This window comes from Psammomys obesus, unplaced genomic scaffold (assembly GCF_907164565.1).
Source record: "Psammomys obesus unplaced genomic scaffold, mPsaObe1.curated_primary_1811, whole genome shotgun sequence".
In the NCBI taxonomy this organism is placed as follows: Eukaryota; Metazoa; Chordata; class Mammalia; order Rodentia; family Muridae; genus Psammomys; species Psammomys obesus.
Genome location: NW_026585742.1, coordinates 5,936,193 through 5,956,988, shown reverse-complemented (window position 1 = coordinate 5,956,988; position 20,796 = coordinate 5,936,193). Strand labels below are relative to the sequence as shown.

Sequence of the window (20,796 nt, the reverse complement as noted above, 5' to 3'; positions counted from 1 at the left end):
GGTTGTTTCCAGCTTCTGGCTATTACAAATAAAGCTGCTACAAACATGGTTGAGCAAATGTCCTTTTTGTGTACTTGCGTCTCTTTTGGGTATATGCCTAGGAGTGGTATGGCTGGATCTTGAGGAAGCGCTATTCCTAGTTGTCTGAGAAAGCGCCAGATTGATTTCCAGAGTGGTTGTACCAGTTTACATTCCCACCAGCAGTGGAGAAGGGTTCCCCTTTCTCCACAACCTCTCCAGCATGTGTTGTCCCTTGAGATTTTCATCTTAGCCATTCTGATGGGTGTAAGGTGAAATCTCAGGGTTGTTTTGATTTGCATTTCCCTAATGGCTAATGAGGTTGAGCATTTCTGTAAGTGCTTAAAAATATGGAACGCTTCACGAATTTGCGTGTCATCCTTGCGCAGGGGCCATGCTAATCTTCTCTGTATCGTTCCAATTTTTAGTATATGTGCTGCCGAAGCGAGCACTATATTTACATATCTTAATTGGCTCTGTTAAATAAACTAAAAAAGGAAAAATAAGTGGGTATATTGTAAGTAATAATTAAACCTTATATAGTATTAGGGTAAGTTATTAAAATCTGATACCAAAAATTTTGAAATAAAATAAATATGATAACTTTGATCACTTCAAATGTACTTCTGGCCATAACAACTTATTACAGTTCCCCATTATAAATGGTTTTTACCAATCAAATTAATGTTTACACATAGCTAAAATAAGCAGATTTATATGTTTGACATATATGTGGTAACTGTATTTTGAGGTTGCCTCTTTGGGAGATGGTGAGGCTATAGCGTTAATAGAGACTGCCAATCACGTCTCCTCCTTACAAGAAGCTGCCGACCACAGACAAGCACTGCTCTTAGTCCTGAGGAAAGAAGGGTTTCATGGAGCCTCACTCTTGATTTCTTGGAAAGGTAATCAATGCATACACAGCACCTGCAACTGTCCTCCTCACAGAGACAGCACCATTGTTTTCTGTGTAATCATCTCCAATGATAACAGGTTTCGAATATTTTGTGGGGCAATATATTAGAATTAACTTATAGGTAGTTTGGGAAAATGTCTTCTCCAATTTAGCCATAAAGCACACAAAAGATCACCCTTGACTTTCATGTGCATTGCTGTGATAGTATTTTTCCTAACCCAAATCTGAAATTATGAGAGACAGTCACTGAGTTTTTGTTAATTATGAACAAGATGAAAATTCAAATTTCCAAAAAAAAGTGGGCTATAGCTTAATATACATTTTATGTATTTATTTGTGTTCTTTTCTCTGAGTCCTAATTGCTAATCTCACTGACTAATTCTTATGCTAATGATAATCATGACTCCATTTGCTCATCCTCTTAGAATTAAAATTCATTCTTATAAGTAAGAATGCTTTTCAGGCCCTGTGATGTCTTGCCAGTGCATTTCACCCTACACACTGGGTTGTTTCATGTGTGACCAGAAGCAAAGCATGCTCTTATAACCTAGCATGATGCAAATGTTAGGTTACACACACTCATGGCTAAATGACAGACAGACAATGCACAGCCAGAGCTAGGGATGCTTAGATAATGGTAATTATGCTGACCATTACTAATATACACTTTATAACAATGCCAAGTAAATTTCAACGAAACATACACTAGACCATGGTATAATACATATACTCAGGTGATGTAAAATATGAATATGATTATGATATAGTAACATCTACTGACATATTCCACAATGTACACATGGAATTATTAATTAATAAGGATAAATTGTGCTTAAAATGTATAATTATTAATATTTAATGTAAGTCAGTTGTTGTGTATTGATATAAAAATACCAAGAAAACTAATTTTGAATATTTTCTTTTACTGAGCCCATAGGTTGTAGTTTTAACTTTCTGGAAGCAACACCATTTTGTTTGGAAAGTTTTACGTTATATCAGCAACATCATAGGATCAATGGAAGGGTACAACACATCATCCACTGACTTTACTTTTATGGGGCTCTTCAATACAGAGGAAACCTCAAGCCTTGTTTTTGCCACCATCTCTGTCATCTTTCTTACTGCCCTGGTGGCCAATGGAATCATGATCTTTCTGATCCATACGGACACTCACCTCCACACCCCAATGTACTTCCTCCTCAGTCACCTGTCCTTCATCGACATGATGTACATCTCAACCATTGTGCCCAAGATGCTGATTGACTATCTGCTAGGGCAAAGGACCATTTCCTTTGTGGGATGCACAGCTCAACACTTTCTCTACCTCACCCTTGTGGGAGCCGAGTTCTTTCTTCTGGGCCTCATGGCTTATGATCGCTATGTGGCCATCTGCAATCCACTGAGGTACCCTGTCCTCATGAGCCGCCGAATCTGTTGGATTATCATAGCAGGCTCCTGGTTTGGGGGATCTTTGGATGGCTTCCTCCTCACCCCAATCACCATGAGTTTTCCCTTCTGTGGTTCACGAGAGATTAATCATTTCTTCTGTGAGGCACCTGCTGTGCTCAAGTTGGCATGTGCAGACACAGCCCTCTATGAGACAGTGATGTATGTATGCTGTGTGCTCATGCTGCTGATCCCCTTCTCTGTAGTTATCTCATCCTATGCCCGCATTCTGGCCACTGTCTACCAGATGAGCTCAGTGGAAGGGAGGAAGAAGGCATTTGCTACTTGCTCATCTCACATGACTGTGGTAACCTTGTTTTATGGAGCTGCCATATATACTTACATGGTGCCACACTCTTACCATTCACCATCCCAAGACAAAATTTTTTCTGTGTTCTATACCATCCTCACACCCATGCTGAATCCCCTCATTTACAGCATGAGGAACAAGGATGTGACCGGAGCTCTAAGGAGGGCACTAGGGAAGGTCAAGAGTTCTCACTGAGTGTGCAGAGACCTTTGACTGTTGCCTCCTCACAAGAATGGAAAATGGGAAATCATCAATGTGTCTGGGCCTGAGCTGAAGGATTAGAGTGCAAAGAAGGGTTGACTTAGCAGGGGCAGAAGTCAGCAAAAAAATATGACTTCTCCATCTACCTTGTTTTCTCTATTTCTTTCCCTCAATGCTCTTTTTTTCCCCCTGAGTTTTGAGACAAGATTTTGTTACATAACATTGGGTGAATTTATTTGCTAAGTAGGCCAGCTGTCCTTGAACTTATGACAGTCCTATGGCTTCAACCTCCTGAGTGCTAGGATTACAAGCATGCACTACAATACCTGATTCTCTTCTGGAGAACTTTTTCTGAGAGTTACATTTTGGAATTGAATACATCTGCAAATATTAAATGGCATGAGTGGCATCAGAGAGACCAGGACTAAGATGGTATTAGACATTTGTTAGTATTCTGTGTAAGTCTAGCTCACCATGAAGGGAGAAAAAAATGCTACCCTTTTTGAGCTGGTAAGAGCCAGTGCAGCTGGCTCTTACTTTTGTGTTCCCATTCATCCTCAGGTGTAGGCAAGATCTACCGAACACAGTTTTTTCAAGTATGCATTATTTTCACTAAAATCATTAAGTAGTTATTACTTTCAGTTAAAAAAAATCAATAATTAACTTCTGTTTGTAACACGTCTACAGAAACTATTTTTAGATTAAGTACAGTTGATAGATGAAATGAAGGATAGTTGCCAGTGAAGACAGCATTAAAATGTATGAAAGGCACCAAGGCACTGAAGAAACACATAAGTGAACCTCTTTTCAAAAGTAGTGAAGGATAACAAGATAAAGAATAATGCAAATGATGCAATAGACTTTAGCTCACTGTCTCTGTCTGTACAGTCCACACAGCATGATAACTCAACTCAGAAAATATGACACAAAGTGTTTTAAGTGCCACAGAATGATATAAATAAGTTACTCAGAACAAAACCTACCATTAAGATTTTAAGTCGTTATGTGCAAATGTCATTATTGAAATTTATTTGTGGTCACAGTCAACATTATATAGGCAATTTCTCTAAAAATTATATGCCTGTGTCATCTTGTTTTTATGAAACTTGATACAATGTAGTGCCATTGGAGAAAAGGAAACCTCTGTTGAGAAAATGTCCCTACCACATTAGCCTATGGAAAAGCCTGGGGTATATTTCTTGATTGATGGTTGATATGTGATAGAATATCTCACTGGGTGGTACCACCCCTGGGTGGGTGGGCCTGGGTGGTGTGAGAAAGCAAGCTAAGCAAGCAGGTAAGCAACACATACCTTTTATTGTTCATTTCAATAAAATGTATCTCTTAATAACATGGATTAATCTTATAAACATTAGTAACATGGATTAATCATCCATGGCCTCTGGTTCAGCTCCTGCCTCCAGGTCCTGACTTGCTAGAGCTCCTGCTTTGACATCTTCCAGTGGTGGGCTGCTACCTGAAAATGTAATGTAAAATAAAGTCTTTCCTCCAAATGTTACTTTATTCATGGTGTTTTATCACAACCATAGAAAGCCCAAGTCAGATCTGCCTTGTCATTACATTATCTACCATCAAGTTCATGACAAATGAGTGCTTACTATGAGTTCTAATTTGTTTGTAAAAAGTAGACCTCAAGTAACAGACTTTCTGCAAAGCCCCATTGTTTGTAAGGAGACATAAGAATTTCAAGGAGCTTGAGTGACAGAATGCTATGTCCCCTGATGAAGCTTTTTCATCATTCATTCATTATTCGCAGCTCTCACACCACTACTGAAATTTGCATTCCAGTAGAGAAAAGACTATGTTTCTCTTTTGGTAGCCTGCAGGGGACCTAGTACAAGGAACTTAGGAGTGAAGGTTCTATGTAGGCTCTGTCTCAACCTCTCTATACTCAATGAGTTGTGTGGATGTTGTCTTCAGCAGTAGGGCCATGCTGTAAGTTTGTGGGAAAAAAATCTATTCTTTGGAAATAGCCTGAATGCAGATTTCCATGAAACCCCTTTAGCCAACATCTCAGGTAGATGTAACCCAATCCAGATACTGGAAGCTTCACTTGGTGACAAGAGATGGCCGATTGGGACTCAATCTCCATCATTATTTGGAGTCTTCATTAGGATCACCTTTATAGAACTTTGAAAGTTTTTACTGCACTAGGATCCCGTACTACCCTTAAAATGTCCCTTAATTCTAGCTGTCTCTCCCTGCCATCTCTCCCTCAACCCCATCTCGCCTCCCTCTCTGCCTCTCTACCCAGTCTTTCTATTCCTGCCCCCTGATCCTCAGTCCATCCATAAAAAAATCTATTTTATTTTCTTTTCCTAGGGAGATTGATATGGCCTACTTTGTCCATTTCTCTATACCTAATCTCTCTGGGTCTACAGGTTGTAGCTTGCCCATCATTTATTTAATGGCTAATACCCACAGATAAGTGAATACACATCATATTTATTTTTCTGTGTAGTAGATGTAAACACATTTTTGTTTTGATCCCAAGTGTAGGATGTGGAAATGCCTTGGTATATTGCCCACTGAAAACAGCTCCATGAAAAGGTGCATGATGTTTGTCAGGTTTGAACTGCCTCATGCAAGGGGCATGGTTTTTGCCAGCTGGAAAACATACTCGTTTGTACTCTGAGAACATAAGAATTAGAGCCCATAAACAGAGGGAGGTCGCTCTGCATTGCTTTGTTACAATTGACATCATTTGCCATAACTCTGAAACTCTCCTAATGAGAAAGGATCCAGAGAAAATTTCAAGATTGCTGCCACCTTTTGCTGTTTGTTGTTTGACTGGACTTCAGGAATCTGGATGGCTGAGATTGGTATTGCTCCAAAAATCACAACATCCTTAATCATAGGAAGTAGCTAGATAGGTCTGCATCCCTTTTCCCTATTAAACTGTTTTTTTTTTCTCCTAACTAGTGGGGGGTGGTGGTGGAAGGGAAGTAGAGGCATTTAAGAACCCTAAAAAGAGTAGGTTTTTGAAAAATCGAAGCCTACATGGGGCGCCCATATCTGGCTTAGGCATAATGGGAAACTTGGTTTCTAATGGTGTAGAGGAAATGGCCTGCTCTCATGGGATAAAAATACTGTTTAAGGAGATCAGCAAAACAGTGTCTGCTACCAATGGGTTCTCCCCCACTTTGTTCCAGGGGGAGGGTGTTTCTGGTTTTGCTTCATTACCCAGAAAAAGAAAAAAGAAAAGAAAAATTGCAGGCACTTGAACAACTGGTACAAGAGCAGATGGAGTCTACCAGCCCATAGAATTTCCCCGAGTTTCTTGAAAAAAAGAAGTAAGGGAAATATGAAGTATGGTAAAAGATTTAAGATCAGTGAATTGAGTAATTCATCCAATGGGTCCTTTACAACCTGGACTTCCTTTACTTTTTTTGTTATGTGCCTATAATAATAATTGTCTTAAAAGATTGCTTTTTCACAATACCCTTGAAAGAGTTGAATAGAACCTTTCCCTAAAGGTTTGCTTTCTCAGTATCTATTCTGAAATGAGAGACGAAAAAAATTAAAAATCAGCCATTATTGAAGTTTAAGGCCTAAACTAGCTGGGTGAGGTCCAGTAATGCCCTGAGGGGAAGAACCTGCCATACTGCATTCTTTCCCCACCCACTAGAGATACAGTTGCTAGGAAACTGGCCCATCCCCCTAAGGAGAGACACCAGATCATTAATGGTTTGGGGACCTTCCTATAGCCAATCATTTCAAAATGTAGCATTTTGACCAATAGATGCTTGCCAGGCAGGAATTGCCCCTGCCTTGGGCATGCTGGGAGGGACCAGAATCTTTAAATCACCCAACTAACCTGAGCACGGGGCTCTCAGCTCTCACTGCTTCAGCGGTGGGGGGGGGGGGGGGGGGAGCCCGAGCTGCAGCTTGTAATTTGTAATAAAAAGATCCTCATGTGGTTTGCAATGGACTCGGCTCCTTGTGGTGGTCTTTTGGGGTATCGCAATTCGGGTACAACAGAATAACACTGATCTAATAAGAACATGCCATTGGAAGGTATTTCCACAGAAAATGTTATATAGTTCAACTTTATGCCAGTATTTTGTGTGACAATTAGAAATAATTAATAAGCAATTTCCTCACTCTATCATTTATCATTACATGGATATTTTGTTGGCTGATTCTTTTTTTAATTTTTATTTTTTATATTAATTACAGTTTATTTAATTTATATCCCAGCTGTAGCCCCTTCTGTTAGTATAATGTTCTTTTGAAATATATACACCTTATCTTTGTTCATTCAAATGCTGATTTCTAACTCCCCCCCCACCCCCCGTTTCAATCCGGATATTGCATTGTGATACTCAATCTAAGCATACTGTCTCAACTTTGTGTAAACAGGCCAAATTAAAGCAACTAGCCACGTTGTTGAGCAAGGATTAGGGAGGAGCCAGAGGACAGGAAATGAGTGGGAGGAAAAAAGGACAAGAGCTGGGAGAACAGAGGCAGGAGCAGAGATCTTGTAACGACATCGAGAGATGGACTGGACCTAATATATCACTAAAAGCAAGTATAATGTGGGAAATCTAAATGTTAAGAAACTATGAGGGCTTGGAGGTTTAGGATGAAACAACTATTGCCCAGCATTGTGTTCTAGGTTAATTAAAAAAATTCCAGTGTCTGTGTGGTGATTTGGGAATACAGCTGTTTAGGATTAACAGCAGCATTACTAGAAGATATATCAATAATAAATATTAATCGCCACATACAACACCCTTCTTTCATTCCCTCCCAATCTCACCCTCCCTCCCTCATCTCCTCCTTGCCCCTCTCTAAGTCCACTGATAGGGGAGGTCCTCTTCCCTTTCCATCTGACCTTAGTTTATCAGGTCTCATCAGGACTGGCTGCAACGTCCTCCTCTGTGGCCGAGCAAGGCTGCCCCTCACTTTGGGGGCAGTCAAAGAGCCCACCACTGAATTCATGTCAGAGACAGTCCCTGTTCCCCTTACTAGGGAAACCCACCTGGAAGCTGAGCTGCCATGGGCTATGTCTGAACAGGGGTTCTAGGTTATCTCCATGCATGGTCCTTGGTTGGAGAATCAGTCTCAGAAAAGGCTCCTGTGCCCAGATATATTTGGTCCTTGTGGCACTTCCATCCTCTCCAGGTCTTACTAACTCCCCCTTCTTTCATATGATTCCCTGCACTATGCCCAAGGTTTGGCTAATGAATCTCAGCATCTGCTTTGATACACTGCTAGGTAGAGTCTTTCACAGGCCCTTTATGGTAGGCTCCTGTCCTATTTCTTGTTTTCTCCTACTTCCAATGTCCATCCCATATGTCTTGCTAAGTGAGGATTGATCCTCTTACCACAGAATCTCTTCTTGTTTAGCTTCTTTAGGTGTACAGATTTTAGTATGTTTGTCCTATCTTATAAATCTAGTATCCATTTATAAAAGGTAGAGATTAATGGGGATGAATTGCAAATTCTTTTTTTTAGTTTTATTTATATATTTTTATTATTATCTTTATTAATTACAGTTTATTCACTTTGTTTCCCCACTGTAGTTCTCTTCCTCCTTTCCTTCAACCCCACCCTCTCTCCCCCTTCTCCATTCATTACCCTTCCCAAGTCCACTGATGGGGGAGATCCTCCTCTCCTTCCATCTGATCCTAGTCTATCAGGTCTCATCAGGTATGGCTACATTGTCTTCCTCTGTGGCCTGATAAGGCTGCTCCTCCCTCAGGTGGGGGTAATCAAAGAGCAGGCCAATCAGTTCATGTCAGAGACAGTCCCTGTTCCCATTACTAGGAAACCCACTTGGACACTGAGCTGCCATGGGCTACATCTAGGTTATCTCCTTGAATGGCCTTTGGTTGGAGTATCAGTCTTAGAAAAAAAACCCTGTGCCCAGATTTTCTGGTTCTGATGCTCTCCTTATGGAGCTCCTCCTGTCCTCTCCAGGTCTTACTATCTCCCCCTTCTTTCATAAGATTCCCTGAACTCCACCCAAAGTTTGGCTATGAGTCTCAGGATCTGCTCTGACAATCTGCAGTGTAGAGCCTTTCAGAGGCCCTCTGTGATAGGCTCCTGTCCTGTTCCCTGTCTTTTCCCTCTTCTGATGTCTATCCTCTTTGCCTTTCTGAATGGGGATTGAGCATTTTACTCAGAGTCCTCCTTCTTGATTGGTTTCTTTAGGTGTAGAGATTTTAGTTTATCCTATATGTCTAATATCCACTTATGAGTATGTATATACCTTGTGTGCCTTTCTGCTTTTGGGATACCTTACCCAGGATGATCTTTTCCAGTTCCCACCATTCACCTGAAAATTTCATGATTTCCTTATTTTTAATGGCGGAGTAGTATTCCATTGTGTAGATGTACCACAATTTCTGTATCCATTCCTCAACTGAGGAACATCTGGGTTGTTTCCACCTTCTGGCTATTATGGATAAAGCTGCTACAAACATTGTTGAACAAATGTCCCTGTTTTATATTTGAGCATATTTTGGATATATGCCTAGGAGTGGTATAGCTGGATCTTGAGGAAACACTATTCCGAATTGTCTGAGAAAGTGCCAGAATGATTTCCAAAGTGGTTGTACAAGTTTACATTCTCACCAGCAATGGAGTAGGGTTCCCCTTTCTCCACAACATCTCCAGCATGTGTTTCCACTTGAGATTTTGATCTTAGCCATTCTGGTGGTTGTAAGATGAAATCTCAGGGTTGTTTTGATTTGCATTTTCCTGATGGCTAAGGACATTGGACATTTCTTTAAGTGTTTCTCTGCTATTCAATATTCCTCTATTGAGAATTCTCTGTGTAGCTCTGTACCCCATTTTTAATTGGATTAACTTATTTGTTGCTTTTTATTGAGTTCTTCATATATTCTGGATATCAGCCCTCTGTCTGATATAGGGTTGGTGAAGATCCTTTCCCAGTCTGTAGGCAGTCTTTTTGTTCTGACGACAGTGTCCTTTGCTTTACAGAAGCTTTTCAGTTTCATGAGGTCCATTTATTAATTGTTGCTCTTAGAGCCTGTGCTGTTGGTGTTCTGTTCAGGAAGTTGTCTCCCGTGCCAATGAGTTCAAGGCTCTTCCCCACTTTTTCTTCTAACAGGTTTAGTGTGTCTGGTTTTATATTGAGGACTTTGATCTACTTGACTTTAGTTTTGTGCAGGGTGATAAGCATGGATCTATTTGCATTTTTCTACATGTAGACATTCAATTAGACCAGCACCATTTGTTGAAGATGCTATATTTTTTTTATTTTCAACTTCATATGGAATAACAAGAAACCCAGAATTGCTAAAAACAATCCTCTACAATAAAAGATCTTCTTGAGGTATCTCCATCCCTGATCTCAAGCTGTACTATAGAGTAATAATACTAAAGACTGCTTGATACTGGCATAGAAACAGACTGGAGGATCAATGGAATCGAATAGAAGACCCTGAAATAAATCCACACACTTATGGACACCTGATTTTTTTTTTTTTACAAAGATGCTAAAACCATTCAATGGAATTGCAAACTCTTAATGATTTTCAAAATTAATGGGAGACATTGACTAGCTAAGGTCTACAATTGGATTAAATGCTTGAGTTAAGTAATTTGTTTCAGACATTACAAGGAGATTCAGATTTAAACAGTCCACATTGTCTAACAAGTGAAGCAGAAAAAGTGTTGACTCTGGTAGAACAAAGACTGCAATATGCACATGTAGATCAAATTCATCCTAAATTTTATTATATTTTGGTCATTTTTGCCTTCAACTCATTCTCCTACTGGGCTCATTTTACGAAGGGAAGATATTATTATGGGATGAATTTTCTTAGCACATAAGCAAAGTAAAACATTGAAGACATACATAGAAAAGACCCAGCTGAAATTGTAGCACCTCTTACTAATGCTGAGATTATGTCATTGTGGGTACTCAATGAAGACTGGCAAAAAGCTTGTAGTAACCGTTTGGGAGAAATTAACAAATATCCAAAAAGCAAATGTACACAGTTTATAAAAAGAATTAATTGGATTCTTCCATGTATTGTAAAGAGAACACCAAATCCAGAGGCACCAACATTCTAAACTGATGCAAACTAGATAGGGATGGCAGGCTATGAGTCAGGCAAAATAAGCAAGTTGATGAAAAGCCCAGACTCTTCAGTTCAAAAATCAGAATTGTATGCAAGCCTTATGATATTATCAGATTTTTCCAAATCTCTTAATATAATTACTGACTCACAATATGCAGAAAGAGTTGCTTTGTATATAGAAACTGATGAATTTGTTTCTGATACTCAGAATTAACTTTGTTATTTATGCAATTGATAAAGGCCATCAGAAGTAGAAACTATCCATTATATATTACTCATATTCAGTCTTATACAGGTTTTACAAATCTATTGGCACAAGGAAATGAGGAAATTGACCAGTTACTAAAAGAAAATGTGTTAGAAGCCTCAATTTGTCATAAAAAAACATCATGTTAAGAGTAAAGGCTTGAGTTTAAATAGTCCTAAGGAAATAGAAGCAGTCATCGAAAGTCTCCCAACCAAAAAAAAAAAAAAAAAAAAAAAAAAAAAAAAAAAAAAAAAAAAAAAAGCTTAGGTCCAGGTCTGGATGGTTTTTAGTGCAGAATTTTAACAGAAATTCAAACAAAAGCAAATACCAATACTCCTCAAACTATTCCATGAAATAGAAACTGAAGAATTATTGCCAAATTAATTCTATGAAGCCACAGTCACTCAGATACTTAAGCCACACAAAGAGTCAACAAAGAAAGAGAATTTCAGATCAATTTCACTTATAAACAACAATGCAAAAAATACTCAATAAAATACTCACAAAGTGAAACCAAGAACACATCAAGTACATCCTCCACCATGATTAAGTTGGCTTCATCCCAAGGATGCAGAAATGGTTCAACATAAGAAAATCCATCAACATATCCACCATATAAACAAACTCAAAGAAAAAAAAATCACAAGACCATATTAGATACAGAAAAAGTCTTTGACAAAATCCAACACCCTTTCATGATGAAAATCTTGGAATGATCAGGGACACAAGGCCCATATCTCAACATAATAAAGGCTATATACTGCAAGCTAATTGCCAACATCAAATTAAATGAAGAGAAACTCAAAGCAATCCCACTAAAATCAGGGACAAGACAAGGGTGCCCACTGTCTTCCAAACTCTTCAATATAGTACTTGAAGTTCTAGCTAGAGCAATAAGACACACTAAAGGAGATCAAGGGCATACGAATTGGGAAGGAAGAAGTCAAAGTATCGATAATTGCAGATGATATGATAGTGTGCCTAAGTGACTCCCAAAAAACCATCAGAGAATGCCTACAGCTGATAAACAGCTTCAGCAAAGTGGCTGGATACAAAATTAACTTAAAAAAATCAGTAGCCTTCTTTTATACAAACAATAAATGGGCTGAAAATAAAATTAGGAATACAACATCCTTTACAATGGACAAAAATAATATAAAATATCTTGGTATAACTCTAATCACACAACTGAAAGACCTGTATGACACAAAGTTCAAGTCTCTGAAGAAAGAAATTGAAGAAGATACCAGAAGAAGGAAAGATCCCCCATGCTCATGGATGGATAGGAGTAACATAGTAAAAAATGGCCATCTTACCAAAAGCAATCTATAGATTTGATGCAATTCCCATCAAAATTCCAACGGAATTCTTTACAGACCTGGAAAGAGCAATTCTCAACTTCATATCAAAAATTAAAAAAAAACCCATGATAGCTAAAACAATTCTGTGTAATAAAAGAACGTCTTTTATTACACCATCCCTGGTATCATTATCCCTGATTTCAAGTTGTACTACAGAGAAATAGTAATAAAACCCCCATGATATTGGCATAAAAACAGATAGATTGATCAGTAGAATTGAAACAAAGACCAAGAAATAGACCCACACATCTATTGTCACTTGATTTTTGACAAAGGAGGCAAACCCATACAATGAAAAAGGAAGTATGTATCTTCAAATGGTGCTGGTTTAACTGGACGTCTACATGTAGAAGAATGCAAATAGATCCATATTTATCTCCAAGCACAAAACTCAAGTCCAAGTGGATCAAAGACCTCAACATAAAATTGGATACACTAAATCTAATAGAACAGAAAGTAAAAAAAAAAAAGCCTTGGACTTATTGGTATAGGATACTTTCTGAACAGAACACCAGCAGCTCAGGCATTAAGATCAACAATTAATATGGAATTTTCTGAAACTGAAAACCTTCTGCAAGGCAAATGACACTGTCAAAAGGAAAAGACAGCAGCTAAAAGAATGGGAAAATATCTTTACCAACCCTATATCTGACAGAGGACTAATGCCAAAAAAACTAAAAGAAAAAAAAAAAAAGAAAAGAAAACAACAAACCAATTAACCCAATTAAAAATGGGGCATATTGCTAAACAGAAAAATTTCAATAGAGGAATCTCTAATGGCCAGGAAGTACTTAAAGAAATGTTCAACATCCTTAGCCATCAGGGAAATGCAAATCCAATCAAATCTGAAAATCCACCTTACATCTGTCAGAATGGCTAAGATCAAAAACTCAAGTGACAGCACATGCTGGAAAGGATATAGAGAAATGAGAACACTCCTCCATTGCTGGTGGGAGTGCAAACTTGTACAGCCACTTTGGAAATCAATCTGGCACTTTCTCAGAAAATTGAGAATAGTTCTACCTCAAAACCCAGTTACACCACTCTTGGGCACATACCAAAAATAAATAAATAAGTAAATAAATAAATAAATAAATAAACAAACAAACAAATACCCATCATACTACAAGGACACTTGCACAACTATGTTCATAGCAGCTTTATTCATAATAACTAGAAACTGAAAACAACGTAGATGTCCCTCAATTGAAGAATGGATAAAGAAGATTTGATACATTTACTCAATTGAGTACTACTCAAGTATTAAAAAAGAAGACATCATGCACTTTGCAGGAAAATGGATGGAACTATCAAATATCATCCTGAGTGAGGTAACTCAAACCCAGAAAGACAACATGATATATACTCACTTATTAGTGAATGGTAGCCATATAGTACAGGGTAACCATGCTACAATCCATAGACCCAAAGAGCCAAGTAACGAGGAGAGCTCAAAGAGAATGCTTGATTCTCACTCAGAAAGGAAATAAAATAGATGTCTGAACTAGATGGAGGGAGAGATCTGGGTGAAAGGTAGGGTGGGAAGGGGAATGTGATGGGGATCAGGTATGGAAGAAGGGGGAGGAGGAGGGCTGGGAGAGAGAATGAAAATTGCAATGGGAGCATCGCTGGGATGGAGGAGGCTCTCAGGAGTCTGTAGAATTGACACTAGCTGAGACTTCGAGCAGTGGGAGATATGGAGCTTGAAATCACCACTTCCTGTAGCCAGGTAGGACTTCCGTTGTGGAGGGACACACCAACTCACCCATAAAACCTTCCACCCAAAATTTGTCTTGCGTACAAGAAGTGTAGGAATAATCTTGTTGCAGAGAATGAAGGAATAGCCAACCAATGACTGACCCAACTTGAGACCTATTCCATGGGAGAGAACCAACCCCTGTCACTATTAATGGTACTCGGCTTTGGTTGCAGAGAGGAGCCTAGCGTAACTGTCTTCTGAGAGACTTCACGCAGCTTCTCACGGGAAAAAAAAAAAAAAAAGAGGCAGATACTCACAGCCAAACAATGGGTGGAAATCAGGGAGTCTTGTGGAAGAGTGAGAGGAAGGATTGAGGGAAACAGTCGAGGATTGGTTTGATGGACATCTTAGGTTTCATCTTAGGCTTCTTCATATCACAAGAAGACCTACAAAGTCAACTAACCTAGATCCATGTGGGCTCACAGAGACTGAACCACCAACCAAACAGCATACATGGGCTGGACCTAGGCTCCCCACAGATATGTAGCAGATGTGCATATTGTTCTTCATGTGGGTTCCCTAATAGCTGGAGCATGGGCTGACTCTGTTGCCTGCCTTTGGATCCCTTTCCCCTAGCTAGCCTGCCTTGTCAGGCTCCAGTGAGAGAGGATATGCTTAGTCCAACTGCAACTTATGTGCTAGGATGAGTTGGCACCCATAGGAGCCTCCCCTTCTCTGAGGAAGAAGATTGGGGAGAATGGAATGAGGAATGTGAGGAGGGACTGAGAATAGAGAAAAAAGGAGGGCTGAGATCAGGCTGGAAATTGATTAAGTTAATTAATGAAAATTTTATAAGTTCAGTGTCTTTTAAATATTCAAATGTCTCTTTTAACATCAAAACTCTCTCAATTGTGGGCTCCTATGAAATTAAAAATAAGTTAAATACTTGATTATTGGTTTGATTTTCATTGAAATTAAACTTTTTTATTCAATATATTCTGATTATGGTTCTCCTCACCTCTCTCTACACCCAAATTCATACCTTTTTTTTTGCTTTCTCATTAGAAAACAAGCATCTAAAAACAAAAAGAAGAAAGAAAAAAAGGGAAGGAAGGAAGGAAGAAAGAAAGAAAGAAGCAAACAAAGAAACAAAGAAACAAAGAAACAAAGAAAAAAAGCCTAGACAAAGCATTTTGTGTTAGCTGTCTACTGCTAGGAATTGAACCTGGCCTTAAAGGAGGTGTGTATCTTTCAGAAGCTCTCTGTGGTAGGCTCCTGTCCTGTTCCTTGTTTTTTCCCTCTTCTGATGTCCATCCCATTAGCCTTTGTGAATGAGGATTGATCATCTTATCCATGGTCCTCCTTCTTGCTTAGCTTCTTTAGGTGTACAGATTTTAGTATGATTATTCTAGATGGTATGTCTAATATCCACTTTAAGTGAGTATAGACCATGTGTGTCTTTCTGCTTCTGGGATACCTCACTCAGGATGATCTTCTTGAGTTCCCACCATTTACCTGCAAAAATTCATGATTTCCTTGTTTTTAATTGCTGAGTAGTATTCCATTCTGTAAATGTACCACAATTTCTGTATCCATTCCTTTTTTGAGGGACATCTGGGTTATTTACAGATTCTGGCTATTATGAATAAAGCTGCTACAAACATGACTTCATACAGCAGGTATCAAAGCAGATGCTGAGACTCATAACCTAGCTTCGGGCAGAGTGCAGGGAATCTCATGAAAGAAGGGAGAGATAGAAAGACCTGGAGGGAACAGGAGTTCCACAAGGAGAGCAACAGAACCAAAAAATCTGGACACAGGCATCTTTTCTGAGACTGATATTCCAAACCAAGGACCACGTATGGAGTTAACCTAGAACCCCTGTACAGATGTAGCCCATGGCAGCTCAGTCTCCAAGTGGGGTTCCTTAGTAATGGGAACAGGGACTGTCTCTGACATGAGCTCAGTGGCTGGCTCTTTGATCACCTGGGGGAGGGAGCAGCCTTACCAGGAAGATAATGAAGCCAATCATGATGAGACCTGATAAGCTAGGGTCACAGGGAAGGGGAGGAGGACATCCCCTACCAGTAGACTTGAGAGGGGCATGGGAGGAGATGAGGGAGGGAGAGTAGAATTGGGAGGAGATGATGGAAGGAGCTACAGCTGAGATACAAAGTGAATAAACTGTAATTAATAAAAAATAAATAAATTTTAAAAAGAAAGGTTTGTATGCTGTCTTTAGTTAAGATTCCTATTGCTGTAAAAAGACACCATAACCATAGCAGCTCTTTCATTTGTTTTTTAGCATTTACAATTTTTTTATTAATTAGTTCAACTTACATCTTGGTCATTGGCCCCTCCCTCCTCTCTTCCCAGTCCCATCCTCCCTCCCACATCCCCTCTCCCCTATTCTTCAGAACAGGGAAGCCATTCTACCCAGACACCCCAGCTCCTCTATTTACATGAGGACTGAGTTTGTTTTCCTTCCCTGTCACCTTGTAGGGAAATCCCATCAGAGGGAAGTGATCAAAAGCAGGCAAGATAGTCCATGTCAGAGATATCTTCCACTCCCCTAACTAGTGGGCCCATATGACGCTTAAGATGCCCATCAAACCTATATTCTTGGGATTGACGCATTATATATAGTATGTCTATCCTGTACTATGTGACTAAAATCCACTTATAAGTGAGTATATACCATGTGTGTCTTTCTGGGTCTAGGTGACCTCACTCAGGATGATCTTTTTTAGTTCCATCCATTTGCCTGCAAATTTCATGATTTCTTTGTTTTTAATGACTGAGTAGTATTCCATTGTACCACAGTTTCTTTATCCGTTCCTCCGTTGAGGGACATCTAGGTTGTTTTCAGTTTCTGGCTATTATGAATAAAGCTGCTCTGAACATGGCTGAGCAAACGTCCTTGTTGCATAGTGGAGCATCTTTAGGGTGTACACCCAGGAATGGTATAGCTGGGTTTTGAGGTATTGCTATTCTGAGTTTTCTGAGAAAGCACCAGATTGATTTCCAAAGTGGTTGTACAAGTTTGCACTCCCATCGTTAGTGGAGGAGTGTTCCTCTTTCTCCACATCCTCCATGGCAGCTATTATAAGGGAAAACATTTAACTGAAGCTGGCTTACAGTTTAGAAGTTTAGTCCATTATCATCATGGTGGGAAGCCCAGCAGAGTGCAGGCAGACATGGTGTTGGAGAGGTGCTGAAAGTCCTAATAGAATCATTCCCTATAGGCCTATTGGGGCCATTTTTATTCAAACTACCATATATGCCTAGTGACACTCACTGAAAAAAACCAATTTTTTATTTGTGAGTGGTTATTAATTGGAAAGTTTCTGGGTTAGGAATGGGGAAGTGTGTTCACTTCTACTGAGATCATCTCAGGCCCAGACATGTGGTGGCCCTGTACATGCTACCAGCGTCCCTATGAGTGCATATGTGAATAGATCCTGCTATGTTTAGAAGGCTTGTTTCCTTAGTGTTCTCCATTCCCTCTGGCCCTTGAAAACCTTTCTTTATTCTTTTTTTGCAAGGTTCCATGAGCCATGGGAGGAGAGAATTGAGGAAGACATCCTACTAAGCAACAAATGTCCAAGTTCTGCACCTTGTCCAGATGTGGGTGTCTGTTTTGTTTCTATCTACTGTGGGAAGGAACTTCTCTGGTAATGCTGAACAAGGCATTGATGTATAAATACAGCAGAATGTCTTCAGAAGTCATCTTGTTACTACTTTCCTTCAGTGGAATAGTACTATTTGGTTTTCTCCTAATTCCCTGAACTATTATTGGGTTCTTAGCAACCCAATCAGTGTCTAAGATATGTTCTGTTTCATGGAGTGGCACATAAATCCAATTAGTTATTGGTTGGTTAGTTCTTCAACTTTTGTTCCTCTACCGTACTGCACACCCTTTGTAGATTGGAGGGTTTGTGGCTGGGTTGGTGTTTACCCTTCTTTTTTGGAAGTATGAAGCATACCTTCCAGTATTCAACTAGTCAGTAGGGATGAAGGCTCTAGGTAGGCACCAGCTCAACTTGCCCATGTTCAATGAGTTGTGTAGGTGTTGTCTCCAGCAACAGGGCCTTTCCATCTGTTTATGGAAGGCAACCAATAGTCTTGGAAATAAACTTGCCTTTTAAAAGGGCCATGTGGCCCTTTTAGTGAACAACTGTGTTCGATTTAACTAATTTCTGGAACTGGAGTCTTCATTTGTCCATGAGAGATGTCCAGCTGTGGCTCCATCTCCCCCATTGTTTGAAGGTTCTGTTTTAGATCACATCTATTAGTGTTTTAGGATTCTTCTACTGTATTAGATTTCCATATAACCCCTCAAATGGTCCTTAGTTTTAGTTGCCTCTACCATATTTCCTTCCCCAGAACCCCCTCCCTATTGTTCTTTCCATTCCAGTCCCATCATCCTTCTATCCATAGCAATCTATACTATTTCCCCTCCATACAGTGATCCAATCCTCTCCTAAGTCCCTTACTCTATATCTAACCTTTGTGGTTATATACTGTATCCTGCTTACAGAAAGAATTAGCAGCTAGTATCCATATATAAGTAAATTCATACCATATTTGTCTTTTGGGGTCTAGGTACCTCACTCATGATGATTTTTTTCTAGCTCTATCTATTTACCTGTGAGTTTCGTGATTTCATTCTTTTTAAAGCCGAGTAATATTCAATTGCATAAATATACCACATTTTCTTTATTCATTCTTCTACTGTTTCAATATTTCAAATTTCTGGGCATTATGAATAGAGCAGCAATGAGCATGGCTGAGCAAATGTTGCTGTAGAAGGATGTAGAGTCCTTTGGGTATATGCCCAAGAGTGGCATAGCTAGTTGTTGAGGTAAATTTATTCCACACATCCCAAGGAACCACCACATTGAGTTCCACAGTGGCTCTACAAGTTTGTAGCCCCACCATCAATGGATGAATTCTTCTTCCTCCACACCTTTGCCAGCATGCTCTGTCGTTTCTTTTATTGATCTTGGACATTATGACTGCTGTAAGGTGAAATTTCAAAGGAGTTTTGATTTTCATTTCCCTGATGAGCTCTGTGTCAGATGCTCTATGGCTCTTATAATCTTTTCTCCTCCTTTACTGCATAGTTCCCTGAGTCCTGATGGGAGAGATTTAATGAATACCTCCCACTAAGGACTGAGTGTTCAAAGGTCTCTCACTCTCCACATTGTACAGTTGTGGATCCAATTAGGATGTTTAATATTCTTTAAGTGTTTCTCACAATCATTTATGTTTCCTCTTGGGAGAATACTTTCCTTAGTTTTATACTCTATTTAAAAATTGGGTTATATGAGTTTTATATATTTTTATTCATTGCAGTGGAAGTTTTCATTGTGTTGTGTGGATATGTTTTTGCTGAAGCCTCACGTGTAGGACTTGGGAATGCTTTGTCCATAGCTGATAGCAGCCTTGTGAGAGGGCAAGTGATCTTTGTCAACAGGAAGCTGCCACATGCAGGGGATGTGGCTTTTGCCAGCTGAAAAACATCCTGGTGTAGACTCTGAGAAGGAATAAATATGTTTCACTTTGCTTCACTTCATTCCTAGAGATAAAAACTCCGGAGAACTCTTTGTGGCACTTCTGCTGAATTGTGTAGCGTCTGCTGAACCCTACTGCTACTGCTGCTGCTGCTCCTGCTGCCGCTGCAGCTGCTGCTGCTTTTGGTCCTTGTTGCTGCTTTTCCGAATGCTGCATTGCTGCTTTGCTGTTTGATTGGACTGCTGGTATTCTGATGATAAAGAGTGGAATCACTCCAAGGAACTATGTCTAAAGAGGTCCACAAACCTATCCCTATTAACCTTCTTTCATTCCAGCCTAAGGTCAATAGGTTGGAAGGAAGCTAGAGGTATTTAGGAACCCAGCAACCTTAACCAGCAGAAAGTAATTAAAGGAAGCTATGCCTTTTCTCCCTACTAACTTTCTTTCTCTTCTACCTGGTGTTGGGGTATTGGAAGGAATTGGGGTAGAGCATATAGGTTTACCTAGACCTGTAGCTATAACTATTATATATATAATGTATATATATATATAATTATATAATGTATATATGTATAATGTATATATATACAGATATATATATACATATATATGTATGTATGTATATATATATATATATATATATAATACATTACCTTTAAAGTAATAATAAAATGAGTAATCAATTTAACCAGGGAAGCAACAAAGTCCATATACTTAAAACTATAAAAACTTGATTATAGGAATTTAATAGGTTGCAATAAAAGAGATTATATTCTATGTTTTAACTATCACCTATGTAAAAATGATTTCCAACTAATTTAATCCATATGAAAAAATACAGTGCACAACTTTTCAGCCCTGCCAGGTCCTGCACATCCTGCACCAGAGCTAAGCTGGGTAAACAAATGGAACTAGAATATATACACAGAGAGGGGTAAAACAGATCCAGAAAGGCAAATTTTATATTCTCTCTCATCTGTCATTCCTAGCCACAAATGTTCTG

At 39.2% G+C, this 20,796-nt stretch overlaps 1 protein-coding gene and 1 non-coding gene across 2 annotated transcripts; one reads left to right on the top strand and one right to left on the bottom strand.

Annotated features, from left to right (window-relative positions):
- Positions 1 to 362: 362 nt before the first annotated feature.
- LOC129670615 (U6 spliceosomal RNA) lies at positions 363 to 470 on the bottom strand. The gene has a single exon (XR_008719230.1). It is a non-coding gene; the product is annotated as a U6 spliceosomal RNA (small nuclear RNA).
- A 1,479-nt stretch (positions 471 to 1,949) lies between these two features.
- LOC129670521 (olfactory receptor 2T1) lies at positions 1,950 to 2,885 on the top strand. Its single transcript, XM_055599031.1, has one exon. It carries the CDS (start codon positions 1,950 to 1,952, stop codon positions 2,883 to 2,885), a length of 936 nt encoding a protein of 311 aa, XP_055455006.1.
- The last annotated feature ends 17,911 nt before the right edge of the window (positions 2,886 to 20,796 follow it).

What these genes read in the sequence shown, in the direction of transcription:
- LOC129670521 (XM_055599031.1), top strand. Translation starts at nt 1,950, where the DNA reads ATGGAAGGGTACAACACATCATCCACTGACTTTACTTTTATGGGGCTC.